The following is a 14,293-nucleotide window of genomic DNA, read 5'->3' on the forward strand; positions in this document are numbered from 1 at the left end:
AAATGATCAACGTACAGAAGATCAAAGGTGTCCACGGGTGGACGTCAGGGTTTTATTTAAATCGCTATCCCAACTACTAGGTGTTAACAGAATTCGATATACTGCCAATGGGGGATGATCCAGTATATAGTTAGTTTGTTATCGAACTCATCGGGAGCTGCTAAATATGACGACCGTTTCAAATATCCACCCTGCTCCGTTCTCTGATAAATCGAAGGCGAATATGCGACAAAATAGAAGACTGAATGTCATATCTCGCCTTCTCGGTTCATTAGTAGCATGGCCCGTGAGAGGGGGAAGCTTGGACACTAGTCCATGGGCCTGGGGTCTAGAAGGAACCAGAAGTATGCCGAGTAATACACTGTTACTTGATCATAAAGTAGAAGAAAAATGGTGATTTTTTTGATTGCGTAGTGACGTGGGTGGGATTAGAATCAGATTGTGTCCGTCCACTTTTTTTGGGGGAAAAATTAATGAATTAAAAACTATAAGCCACCTGCCCCGCCTTTGGGATTTTTCAAACCCGTATACCATTTATCACGGATAACGTCCACGGGACTGACAAGGAAGGTTTATAATACTGTAAGGTTTTCAAGTCATTATCTACAAATGGTCAACTGTTAGATCTGTTGTAAATAGACGGCCATACTGTTGAACTTAGTATGGTGATACTATATTGCTATAATATATGGATAGATATGTAATCGATTAAGACAATTGCCATCATGCATATGGAATGAAATGGGGTCATCGTCCTATTGTTCTGCTCCTGACTGGGCTAATGGAGCCGGGCACACGCTATACAGTGTGCTTTGAGGGAAATTTTGTTCGGGCAGCGGCACTATAGCATACTCTTCTTATATCGCCAACTACCAAGGGGTCTTTTATGTGCACGCCAATGTATACACGGGATTTAGATTTTTCGTCCCATCCAAACGACTAGACAGCTGCCAGACCTTTCATCCTGCACCAATGACAAGGGGAAACCACGTCGAAAAATCGCGATGAACTTTCTCGGCCAATGTAGGAATCGAACATGCGACCTCCAGCGTCTTACCCACTTAGCCTGCGTGGCTCCTATCATGCATATGAGAGGTCCGACGGGATTGCTAAAACTATTTTGGGTTAGTCAGGTGTCCTAGGAGTATAAAATTGGTTCAGTAACAACAAATGTCTTGTAATCCAAATTTGGTCAAGGACTTTTTTACCCATTATTAATTACGAGGGAATACCCCCGCCCCACCTCAGCATCTAATACCAGCAAAAATGGTTCGGAGTCCACTTTTTTTGTATGGTAATGGAATAATAATAATAATATACCTGCTAGGAGAACAACTACTAACTGATGTATAACCATATTTAAACGTGACACCACGTGAAGCTAGATTATCTAGATGTGGTGTTTTACAAACAGGATTGTTATAAGCTCCTAACTGTATACCAGCATCATCTCCTACAATATACAGATTGTTAAATAGAGAAATATAATTATACAGAAAATCACATGGAATGAAATGGGGGTTAGGGTTCATGATGTGTGCTATGTGAGTAAATATGCGTTTCCGCCTACTCGTCGTTGAATTCCAACTGCCAAGGGTTCTGTTAGTTTACGTAAACCTCAACAAGTACACAGATGGACCTTGGTTTTTAGTCCCACTTAAACGACTAGACGCTTTTTCATTGTCATGTCCTCTCCACAATGGTTAACCAGGGAAGCAGACTGGGTAATCCCGTGAAACGCTTGAGAGGGCGGGAACAATGGTATTTTAAAACGTCTGGCCAACACAAACTAGGGAGTCAAAGGTCTTGTTATCTACCTCCTCTCTACCCCCACCAAAAATAAGGTTTAACGACCCACCTATGCACCAACTGGGATAAGGATATACGTCATTCTGTGTGCTATGGGCAACAAGGGTTCTTTCAAGAGCACGACGACACCGTATAAACGGGACTTCGCTTTTCGTCCCTTCCTTCCTACTTTCCTTCCTACCCCAAGAAACTTTCCGGACCTCCGGGTTATTGAGCTAGCGTCCTTTTAACTGATCCACCATGGATCCAAAATGGTGTTGAAAAGGATTGGGAAACGGTTACACGGAAGTACCAGTTTAAACAGAACTTACCAAACATCAATACTACATTCTTAGCAGCAGAAACTATAAATGGCAAAACACACAGATTGAATATGATTGCCAAAAATTGCATATTAAACATTGATCTCGCCATTTTATTATTGATCTAACGACGAATGACTTATCCTTTTATCATTAATGTTATCACTCCATTTCGCTAGATTGATAAATATTAAGGTCATATTTATCATTTTGTTTAACTGTGTCACGTTGAACATATTATTATCTTATTTTATCGTGAATGTGAGTAACGGTCAGATCTAAATATTAAGGCCACCTGCAGATATGTGTGTGTGGAGGGGGGGCTCACTGTCCGGGCTAAATTTCCTAACTCACTAACTCCGAGGTCCCGGTTCAAATTCTGGTGTTAGTCAAAAACGTTCCTCGGGATTTTCCAGCCTGTGGTGCAGAACGGAGAGTCTGACAACAAACATGGTGTGTAGTCGTCGTTCGGGTGGGACAGAAACCGAGGCCCCCATGTACACGTTGGCGTGCACGCAAAAGAGCTTTTGGCAGTTGGAATTCGATGAAGAGTGGGCGCAAACGCTAAATTTCCTTCTCAGCTCAATGTATGGCGTATGCCGATCTTCATTAACACGCAAAAGAGCTTTTGGCAGTTGGAATTCGATGAAGAGTGGGCGCAAACGCTAAATTTCCTTCTCAGCCCAATGTATGACGTATGCCGATCTTCATTAACACTGTTGGTGCAGAAAACCAGGACGCTAAACCATATCTTATTCCATTTCTGTTGGCATCTTGACTTAATTATAACTTGTCCCTTCTGTTGGCATCTTGATTTCAATTATAACTTGTCCCTCTTGTTGACATCTTAAATTAATTATAACTTGTCCCTCCTGTTGGCATCTTGAATTAATTATAACTTGTTCCTTCTGTTGAAGCCGCTGGTCGCCATGTGGTGGAATAACAGTTTAAAAATGATTAATTTTATTTTCATTCAGTATTTACAAAGATATGATGATTTGAAGATTTTTTTTAATATTCGGTAACATGTGCAGATTGTACAAACAAGCAAGCGCCACCCATATATAAGTGTTTGGTAAAAAATAGTTCATTTCCGCTCAGTATTTACAGAGAGAGAGAGAGAGAAATGGGGTTTAACGTCCATTCGACACAAACTAGGTCATTTCGGGACTAACATATGGTTTAATTTTATTTCAATCATTCGCTTGCGCGTAGGGGTCTTTAGCAGTGGGAGGAAACCGGAGGACCCGGAGAAAACCCACGAGGTTGGACAGGCGACCCTACTCCTTGTCACGTACAGCCGGAGATTCGAAACCACGCCAGTTGACTCAATGACAGGCTTTATGATACAGCACGCACGTGCTAACCATTCGGCCATCCAACCAAAGTTATGTTATGATGACTTGAAAATTTGGGAACATTCGGCATCCAGTACAGATGATACAAACAAGCCAGCAAGTTTTGGGTAAAATATTTTGGTGGGCTTCTTTTAATCCCATTGTATCCAAGCCTGGGGACTATCCTCTGCAGATTATATAAACAAACCAGCGTCACCTATAAGTCTGGAATAAAATCATTAGATGGGCTTTTTTTTTTAAAAAAAATCCGACTGGATCCATGGTGGGGCTTATCTACCTTTAATATTTTGGTTTTTGTTTCCTTAGATAAATAATCAATAGGAGAAAATGGACTTGGCTTTAAAAAATTAGGTTATCTCAGAAAATATGCACGATCGGGATCTTCTACTAATACATGTTTAGAATATAATATGCGTTTCAGTAATGACTTTACTAATCTAAGATCAGGATATGACATCCGACTTGTGTCATGTTTTACGACAAACTTAATTCTTCAACTTTTTGTTACCGATTACCTTGTTCGCACAAATTGCTTTGCCCTATGTTCAACCATTGTTTGTTTAAAGATGAAAGGTGCAGCTATTTTTAAATTACGCACCTGCTCCTAGTGGTAACAACACATGCTGTACTTATAAAACCTGATGATGTATGACACGTTTCCTCTGTGCATGACAGATGACCACGCCCGTCTAAAACGGGTCGTCAATATGAAGTCATCGTGATGGCCAACAAGTCAGCGATGACGTCGTATACAAATAGACGTATATGGTTCATTCCTGAGTCAGGTAGTGTCAATTGAAATAAAGCCCCGATGAAAGTATGAACTATGACAGCGATTAGAGACAGGATTAGCAGACAATAATATACAAACTAATAGGTATAGTCCTAAACTTTCTTATTATTTCTTGGAAATTTTCTTTTATTTCATTTTTAAAAATGTGTTTTAATTATAGTACGACTAACTGAAACTTTCTTGATTGTTGCAAATCTATTTCTAATTAATATCTTAAATAAAGGTACGATTATCAGAAACTTTGTTTGTTATTAATATTAAAATGTGTTTTAATTCTCTCTTGAAAGGTAAAGATGCGAATATCTTTAACTTTCCAAAAGCTTTAAAAATCCTAAATTTTAATCTGAACAACTAAAAGTGCAAGTAATAACATATTTTAACAGACAACATTATTTTAGAATCAATTAGGAAATGTTTTTGAATTGAAATTTAATAAAACATGAAATTTTGTTTGTAAAACTAAATCAAAACTAAGGAATCTCTTTAGAAATAAACTATATCATTTCGGAACTAACATATAGTTCAACTTTATTTCAATAATTCGCTAGCGCATAGGGTCTATATAGCAATGGCAGGAAACCGGATGACTCGGAGAAGTCCATGAGGTTGGACAGGCGACCATACTCCTTGTCACGTACAAGCTATTGGAATCGAAACCATGCCACCTGACTCAATGACAGACCTTATGATCTTTGATTAAACCACCCACCCCTTTAAACAATCAATCAACTTCATATAAAATGCTAACTGATCAATTCTTTTAAGTATAAATTTTTAAGTTGAAGGTCTTTCTGCTTTTTTTCAATATGTGTTTAATCAAATCCCGGTCGATTTATTAGTTCCACGAGTAAAAAAAATAAATTATTGTTTAATATCTGATTTTCTACCATGTTACACTTGACAAGTAATACATCTTCATTATTATAGGTGGAAATGCTTTAATTAATTCATAGGCCTACTTTCGTTGAACCATAACAATAGAGAATCTTTATCTGATGTTATTTTAGAGAGAGAGGGAGAAATGGGGTTTAACGTCCACTCGACGCAGACTAAGTCATTTCGGGACTAACATATGGTTTAATTATATTTCAAGAATTCGCTTGCGCGTAGGGGTCTTTAGCAGTGGGAGAAAACCGGAGGACCCGGGGAAAACCCACGAGGTTGGACAGGCGACCCTACTCCTTGTCACGTACAACCGAGGATTCGAAACCACGCCAGTTGACTCAATGACAGGCCTTATGATACAGCACGCATGTTATTTTAGAAAATTTCTTTAATTGTTTTTATTACAGTAAGAATGTCTGTTCAAGTTACCTGTATTATCATCCTCACCTGTCTCCACTGTTTAATTGATACTGGATTCGCGAGAAATATAAACACTGGTAGGTATACTTTATATCATGATATTTATCCAGGAAGCCACAGTGGCTCAGTGTGTAGAACGAGAGCTCGCTAACCAGGAGGTCTCGGGTTCGCTTCCGGTGTTGGCCGTGAAAGTTCTTTAGATTTCTCCTTGTCAGAGGGTCTGGCAAGAACAGGGTAGATAGTCGTTCGGATTGGACGATAAAGCGAGGTTCTGTGTACACATTGGCGTGCACGTAAATGAACACTCGACTGTTGTAACTCGAAATAAAAATAGGCCACAGCGCGGCTGTCCGGGCAAAATTTCCCTGTATGGCGTATGCCCGGATTTATTAGCCCAGTCGGTGCAGAGACTTAGGACATTAAACCACAAATTCCATTTGATCATTAACCACGAGGCAACGTTATTCATTATTCGTTTTGTCATGCACATTAGAGTTTATACATTTCTAAGTTTTGAATAGACTTGGGATCCACATTTTAATAATTAATTATTTAAGACGTGGTCATTCGTTGTCTGTGATTTACATGTACCTTAATCTGCTCGGGATTCTGTTTGATGACCTCGGGTGATGGTCATTACGTCTGTGTTAAGTAGACACAGGGGTATTAATGTCAGATACCTTTAGTCAAGGGGTCACTGGAGCTTTTATCTATCTGTATGGACATCTTTTACTCAATCACTGTAATGGTTTTATAAAAAAAAAGCCAGTCCGAAATCAGGTATGCAATTTTAACTTTTAAATTAAATGTATAACGATACCGTCGATAACACGCCTTACATCAGAACATATTTGAGATAAAGAAGATTTAACATTGCATCTAATTTGTGGATTCTCTGGGATTTCTTTTTGGTTCATTTTTAGGCATTGATAAAGGAGAATTCTGGGGGAATAAAGCCTGTCATTTCCATGTGAACGACTCTTTGACCCCTTTATTCTAGTCCCAAGCAACTATCCGATGCTCTGTGATAAGTGATCAGTAGCCTACTGTTGTCTTACAACGCTGTTTTCTAGCGAGTAATTGCAAGTTATGTCTGTGTTCAAATCACCTCTTGTGGATGTTTACAAACGTAATCGAAACATCACGTATTCACAATGACAAAATTGTGGGCGAGCTATCTAAAAACTTTACGTAATTAATTCCTAAACAACTCACTATTTTGATCTGAAACTTTTAGACAATAAAAAATAGGGTATTCCTTTACGTTTTTGAATTTGATTTGCATATTTAAACTAAACTAATCTTTGTCAGAGATACCCTGAAAATCAAGACTTCTCCTTGCCGATAAGTTATTTAAGTGGGTACATACCAGTGTCCACCGAAGCTTACCAACCCATTAATAAATATCAACATATGAATGAGAGGAAAACATATTTTTCAGGATTCCAGAATCAATCAGAAAGTTTTGTTCGACCAGAAGATGTTTTAGTGAATCAAGTCGTCGATAAAGACTTGACGAATGTAGATAAAAATAATAATGCGGGTGGTGTCCAGTCCCAAACAACAACTGATACTGTTGTCCATATTATCGGCAAAATGAACCACAAACTACCAGCTCCAAACCAAACGAGAAAATTTAAAAAACCAAACGCAAAACCTCCACTTTATCCGAAAAATATCAAATCAACTGTGAACCTTTTACCAGACCCTACAAAGACCAAATTAAAGAAGCCAATATTTAACCCAAGGCCCGCCGGTTTTTCTACCAAAAGGTCATCTGTGAACATACTACCAGCCCAAGTATCTTCAGATCAAGCACCATCCAATAGTTCAACTAGCCCTAGCCAACCTAGATCTGTTGGTGCTGGCCGTGGTAAGTTACAACACTGCTGTTGGGTAAGGCAAAGGGTAAAGGACTTCAGGTTCTGTCTTAGCATATTTTGTTGGGTGGGATGGTATGTATACTACACCTCAGGTTCACGATTTGTATTTGGTAGCTCTTTCCGAAAATAATAGCCATCACCATGTTTCCCGTGCTCTTCATCCCCAGTGATCAAGAGTCTAATCTGTAGATCAGGAAAAGGTTTAGGGACCATAAAATGTGGATGGGCATTGAATTCGGGTGATATATAAAACAGACAGTAGTTAGAGGATCTTGGAATTCGGTGTAATTTCTATGTTTTGAAATACTAATCTTTTCGATATCACTTCATTTCAGAATCCCTATCATTGGGACCAAGCTTAGCGGAAATGGGTGAGTAACCTATATTAATTCAATCTTCTTCATATATTCTGCTTTATCATGATGTAAGTCAGTACCCTAAGATTGTTTTATTAATTAGTCCCTGGTGTTAAAGTTCTTAAAATATTTTTATTTAAGGTACATCATTTGGGGAACCCCTTTCTTCATTATCATCAGTAGCTAGTTCTCCAAAGTCTTCTGACCATATTCCACCACCTGGAATCATTTTTGGGACGCCTGATCACCCACCTAGTAATAGTGCACCGATCAGTTCATCAGCAGTAGAGCTTAATCCAGAAGAAACAACAATACTGGATTCTGGATCAGAAACTTCAAATGTTGCAGATACCGGATATTCAGAGCACCATAGCCCCTTTTCTATTCAAGTTTCGGATCCGCTTTTGGTACCCCAAAATGTGGCCTTGGCCGGACCATCAACATCTAGTCCTTTGTCTCCAGAAGATACCTTTATGGATATTTCAACATTTTCTTCTGTGTCTCCTACTCTGCCAGTAATAAACGACCAAGCAGACCAGTGGTATTGGCCCGATGGACACAACACTGGTCCCTTAACAGAATAAAATGTCAAAACATAATGCTTAATCGTAACATATTTGAAGGATTTGACCAAGTGGTGCGGTAGATTGCTTGGTAGATTATGCTTCAGGTTGCCTGTTAGAACTTTGTTAAGTTTAGATGTGCATCCGGACGTACCAAGATCTGATTTCTTTTGCAAGAACGTTTCAGAAGGTCGCAACAATAACCATTGAGTTTGGAATCCAGTGAAAAAGTGGAATAATTGGTCAGAAGAAAGCCGTCGTGATAAGACGGTTACTTAAAGATGTAAAATGTGTTATGAATATACTAACCTTAATGAACTATAAAAGGTTACCAATGAAAATCTGTTGAAATCCTTATTAATAAAAATTTAACAAAGTTTGTGCACATTCTTTTTTTTTAAGACCATTGTTGCATCTTCGGTAAGTCGTACCATAATATTAGATGTATAGCGTGATATATTGTTTTTATCATAAACTTTACCTTGATACTTGAAAACCAGATCATGGAAATGAAACGAAATGAAATGGGGTTTAACGTCCTATCATTATGCCCCGACTAGGCTAATGAAGACAGGCATATTCCATACAGTGTGGTATCAGGGGAAATTTTGCCCGGACAGCGGCGCTACGGCCTAATCTTATATCGAATTCCAACTGTCAACGGATCTTTTACGTGCACGCCAATGTGTACACGGCATCTCGGTTTTTCTTCCCATCCGAACGACTATACGTTGTCCCCTGCCAGCCCCTCTGTCCTGCACCAACCTGATTATGGGTTCGCAAAAGTTGGATTACAGTGGTAGAGTCCACTCGACATAAACTAGGTCATTTCGGAACTAACATATGGTTCAATTTTATCTTAATAATTCGCAGTGGGAGGAAACCGGAGGACCCGGAAAAAACCCACGAGGTTGGACAGGCGACCCTACTCCCTCTCACGTACAACCGGGGCCAACGGAATAGGGTAGGTTAATAAGCTAGCATAAGATCGTGACAGGGGAATCATGCAGTAGCAGGTTCCTCAAAAGTGTGTGTGCAAAGAACATCAATGGGAAAATAGTGTAATTAAGTGGTGTTTAACGTCCTATCTTTTTGCGCCTATCTCGAATTCCAACGGCTAGACTCTGTTCCTTGTAAGACCCTCCGACCTGCACAACTGACAAGGGGAAACACCGCTGGTGATATATTTAACGGGTTTTTTAATCGGATAAAAATTGTGTCCTGTAAACTTTCCACAAACAAATTCTGGGCGGAAGTCCTGGGCAGGGTCGACGATGACGTCCGTGTGAAAATGTGGGCGTATGAAAAGCGTGTGTATGCAAAAAAGAACAACGAGAACAATAATATAGTGCAGCTGTGCAAAGAGGGGACAATGATATCACACGGTACCAGGCACATTAAGCGTCTGTGCGCAAAGAGAGACAATGTGATTATGCAGTACCGGGTTTGTTCGGGATCAAATGAATTTGATTAATGTAGGCGGGATGTGAATAATGGTGTTTGAGATATAAAGCGATCAACTAATGTTTCAAGTGACAAACAAGTTTCAAAATGTCAATCATATTTGCGTATTCAATGTGTAAAATCACATACGCGTGTGTCATCTGTTATAAATAGTTCATACTATGGTCCATTAACCCTTCATAAAGTCCAGATAAATCATGGGCGATTATTAATGCCCAAGGAGAACGTCAGGTTTACATCACATACTTCACTCAATTGTCTTACGCTGGCTTCAAATCCGGTCAATAACAAAGTGTTCTGTTTAAACTGCCTCAAATTACAACGCGGCGTCTAAATTAAACATTTTCGGTACGTACAATTTTACGTCTGTAGATATTATCAGGTCAGTGTGAAGAAATACCCAATTTTGTGTACCACGGTTGGACTAAACTAAAATGCCCTCCACTTATTCGTATACCCTATCATTAAAAAAAAAATATCCACACTATAATGTTACAACAGTGTACGCTCTCGCTCAGAGTAATATTGTTTTTTTGCATTGATATATTTTATCGTAAACCATGTTAAAACAGCTAAAACTCGAAATTGAAAACACGAATTAGAATTCAATATTGGGATTAAATTTAATCAGTATTAATGTTGTTATCTTGCTGTGAAAATATGGGATCCTGTGTTTCCGCAGCTTATAAATGACGTAGACATTGACGTCCTCAAAAATAAAGCTTCCTGATAGCCAAATATCTGAGCGGCAGTGTTTGTGCCGCGTCACGTGACTTTCCTTTTGGAAAACCCCACAGCCTTATATCTATATATAAGGCTCTGGAAAAACCCATTCCAGAGCCTTATATCTATATATAAGGCTCTGGAAAAACCCATTCCAGAGTAGGTCTCAATGGCCTAACGTCATTGGTATTATAGGTGTATCAACAAAGAAAGACATTTCCTACAAGACAATGTGGAAGTAATTAGTAATGACTGGTTCATAAACAACAAAATAATAATTAAGTAAACGTGTAGAATATTCTAAGTAAGCCTTAACGACTTGCTCAATTCAGTTCCGGATTATCGCACAAGGGAATACTCACTAGTCCGCAGGTTCACTAGTCCGCCGCTTTAGAAAATACTATAAATATGGGTATCAGAAAACACAGCAGGTATGGTGGCTGATTGGTATCCATGACGTGATGTCGCCCTTCATAAGTCGACAACCCAACAACGAGACATCGCGACATTTTAACCCGACAATACGACATTTCACCCGACACCACATTTAAATTGTTGTTATGTCGGGTTAAAATGTCGCGATGTCGGCCATCTTCCTCTCAATATATAGTACGATTATTTACACTGATCCTGATGCTGACCAAGAAAGTCCCCGGGATTTTGAAGCGTGGTTTCTCCCTGCCGGTAGTGCAGGACGAACGTTCTGGCAAAGGATAGTGTCTAGTTTTGTAGATGGGACAAAAACACAAGCCCCGGTGTATTGGCGTGCACATAAACGAACTCTTCACATTTGGAATTCGATGAAGAAATGCCATTGTCCATAGAAAATTTCCGTCATAGCACTCTGCGTAGCGTACGTATGCCTATCTTCAATAGTCCGATTGGCTGCACAACCGAAAGGGAGAAACCACGCTGCAAAAACCAGGGGAACTTTCTTGACCAACACCAGGATCAGTGTACATAATCAAACTGTATATTGAGAGGAATATGGTCGACAACCTGACATCACGAAATTTTAACAGGACAATTAATACGACATTTTTACGCGACATTACATTGGATAGATTGGAATAACCAGACGCTAGAGATTGAAATTTGATTGAGAATACTGGCGTATTTCGCCGAACCTAACTGATTAGAAATTACAGTAAAAACAGAAACGATTGGATGTAAATCAATTTCTATACATTCATATTATATTATTGTATGCGTTGCGACCCATTTGTGTCAATTTCTAGGTCCCAAATATTAGCGACTTAGCTCCTTTAATAAAAACCGTAACATTTAAAATTGGCACGTGTTTGACAGTTTTTTTCTATATATAACTTTTTTAAACACATAAATCATGTGTATATATATATTTTAAAACATAAATGACTTTGCAATTTACAATATAACCATTGTTACAGCAAGCTATAAAAAAAACATATGACGAATATTATGTATCAAGGGTATCGTGATCTATAAACAGTATCTAATAATTTTATAGCATTTTTCACCTTTTTGAATGTCCTTGATGTACGGATTACAAACTTAGTTCGTTCAGTGAGATAAACAAAAAAAATTCTACGTTAATTTATTTTTTATGCATGTCTCAAGGCCAATGTCCATCTACAGTGCGTATGAAATAGAAACAACTTTAAGGGACTAATCTGATCCTTTTTGTCTTCTTTGCATACATTTAACCAAGGCTGTGGAAATCAAATCTTCAGTAGACTTTTCGACAAGATTCAAATCACTGAAAGAAGGGGGCGATTTTCTTTAGCAAAGAGGCGTGCGTTCTGATAATAATATAAAATCAACCAACGGCATAATTCTGACAAGATCTGGTCGCAAAAGATACAGTCCGTACCGTAAATTCTTTTGCATGATGGCATTGTCCGGGGAAAACATTGCACAGTTGACCACAGAAAAAAATAAATCATGGGTTGGTCAAACTAAAACCAATCCAGCAAGTTCCCAAAACCAATATCCAAAAACGCGTTAACTCTTTGGATTAGCTGTATAATCCAAACAAGTTTGAAAAGCAGATCTCAGAAACTAACGGACTGGTCGGAGTGACAACAATATACGACCACAGTTCAAGGTGTGCATAACCACAGGCTGCCAGGCAAGATACCAGAGAACAAGCTAAACAGGACGTGACGATCCGATATGCGCGAATATCGACAGGAACCAAGATCTTTGGGTTATAAACAGGTATTTCAAGTTTCATCAAAATCGCATCAAAATTGTGGCCTCTACAGGGTCCACAACCTTGATATACCACATATTTACACTATTTGCGTACGAGGGGCGGCCATTTTGTCCCGCAGTTTTGATCCGATTTTCACGAAATTCGAACTCAACCACCTTTATTAGGGTGTAATGGTGATATATTCAAACGTTTTTTTTTTTAAAATCGGATAAAGCTAAAAACGCAATTTTTCGTACAATCAGGGGCCATAATTCAGGAAGTTACGATCCGATATGCGCAAATATCGAAAGGAACCAAGATCTTTGGGTTATAAACATGCATTTCAAGTTTCATCAAAATTGTGACCTCTAGATTGTCCACAACCTAAAAACGTGATTTTTCGTGCAATCAGGGTCCATAGTCCATGAAGTTATGGTCCGATATATGCCAATATCGAAAGGAATCGAGATCTTTGTGAGATAGACCTATATTTTAAGTTTAGTCAAACTCGAATAAAAGTTGTGACCTGTAAAGTGTCGACAAACAAATTTGGATGGACAGACGTCCGGATACCTCTATTGCGTCATATTCCGGATTTATCACCACATTTAATCATGGAAAGTTTGGACCTTTATATCTAATAACCGAAATAACCATCACAGAATTGAGGACAGTTCGTAGAACTCTTTGTCATTCCTTGATCCACCTGAGGAAGCAATGACCAATGTTAACGTGGAGATTCTTTATATTTCATGCATTATCAAGTTTTGATGAAATTGAATCATGCATAGTCAACTGTCAAATTTCCTTAAGGGTGTCCTATATTAGAGGAAACCGAAAGTGAAATGCGTAATCCTGTGACGACATAGCCAGTTTCTGTCAAAGTGACCTCTGGTTATCCCACATATACACCAAAATGACAAGAGACCATGCATTTCTCAAAAATTTTAAAGGCCGGGAGAAGAGCCCCCCCCCCCCCCATACACACACTAAAAGATACATTGTTTCAGGAACCTGGCAAACCCCTTCTGCAAAAATTGTTGTTTATAAACACTAACTGACAAGTTACCCGGTTAACATCACATCCAACTTCTTAATTTGTTATAATATAAAGAATTGGCAATGACTGGACTCCTCTTTTTTAATCAAAAAAGGCGAACTAAACATGGGCAGTCTAATTACACTGCTAACATTTGGCCTACAAATGTATTAGGGAAAAACAATCAATTGGTGACTGGCAGTTACCCTGTTGACATCACTGCAAAGTTACAATATAAAGAATAGGCAATGGCCAGACTTTTCCTTTTAGTAATCGCACTAAACATGGGCAGTCTAATTACATAGCAAACACAGGGAATACACATGTATTAGGGAAAACAATCAATTACTATTGATGTTCTAATACCTTTATAGTTAAAACTAAAACAATGTTATAATTACAAATATCACATACAGTATATAATAGACACTATTTACAAACAAAATATAAATAATAATTCCTACTTGCCTATTAGCAAGCTACTTTCATAAAGAGTTTTACTTTAGCACATTGTAAGCTATT

General features: G+C 38.6%; 1 protein-coding gene across 1 annotated transcript; it reads left to right on the forward strand.

Moving 5' to 3' along the window:
- The first annotated feature begins 4,159 nt into the window (after positions 1-4,159).
- On the forward strand, positions 4,160-8,748 carry LOC126824619 (uncharacterized). The gene is made up of 5 exons (XM_050553884.2): positions 4,160-4,346; positions 5,555-5,644; positions 7,009-7,440; positions 7,786-7,821; positions 7,948-8,748. The coding sequence occupies exons 2-5, from the start codon at positions 5,560-5,562 to the stop codon at positions 8,388-8,390; spliced, it is 996 nt and encodes a 331-aa protein (XP_050409841.2). The 5' UTR covers positions 4,160-4,346; positions 5,555-5,559; the 3' UTR covers positions 8,391-8,748.
- Positions 8,749-14,293: the final 5,545 nt, after the last annotated feature.

The sequence above is a fragment of the Patella vulgata genome, chromosome 6, assembly GCF_932274485.2.
Source record: "Patella vulgata chromosome 6, xgPatVulg1.2, whole genome shotgun sequence".
In the NCBI taxonomy this organism is placed as follows: domain Eukaryota; kingdom Metazoa; phylum Mollusca; class Gastropoda; family Patellidae; genus Patella; species Patella vulgata.

Coding starts and splice junctions, on each gene's coding strand:
- LOC126824619 (XM_050553884.2), top strand. CDS start 5,560: ATGTCTGTTCAAGTTACCTGTATTATCATCCTCACCTGTCTCCACTGT. Junction 5,645..7,008: donor CGCGAGAAATATAAACACTG/GTAGGTATACTT, acceptor CATATTTTTCAG/GATTCCAGAATCAATCAGAA. Junction 7,822..7,947: donor ACCAAGCTTAGCGGAAATGG/GTGAGTAACCTA, acceptor TTTTTATTTAAG/GTACATCATTTGGGGAACCC.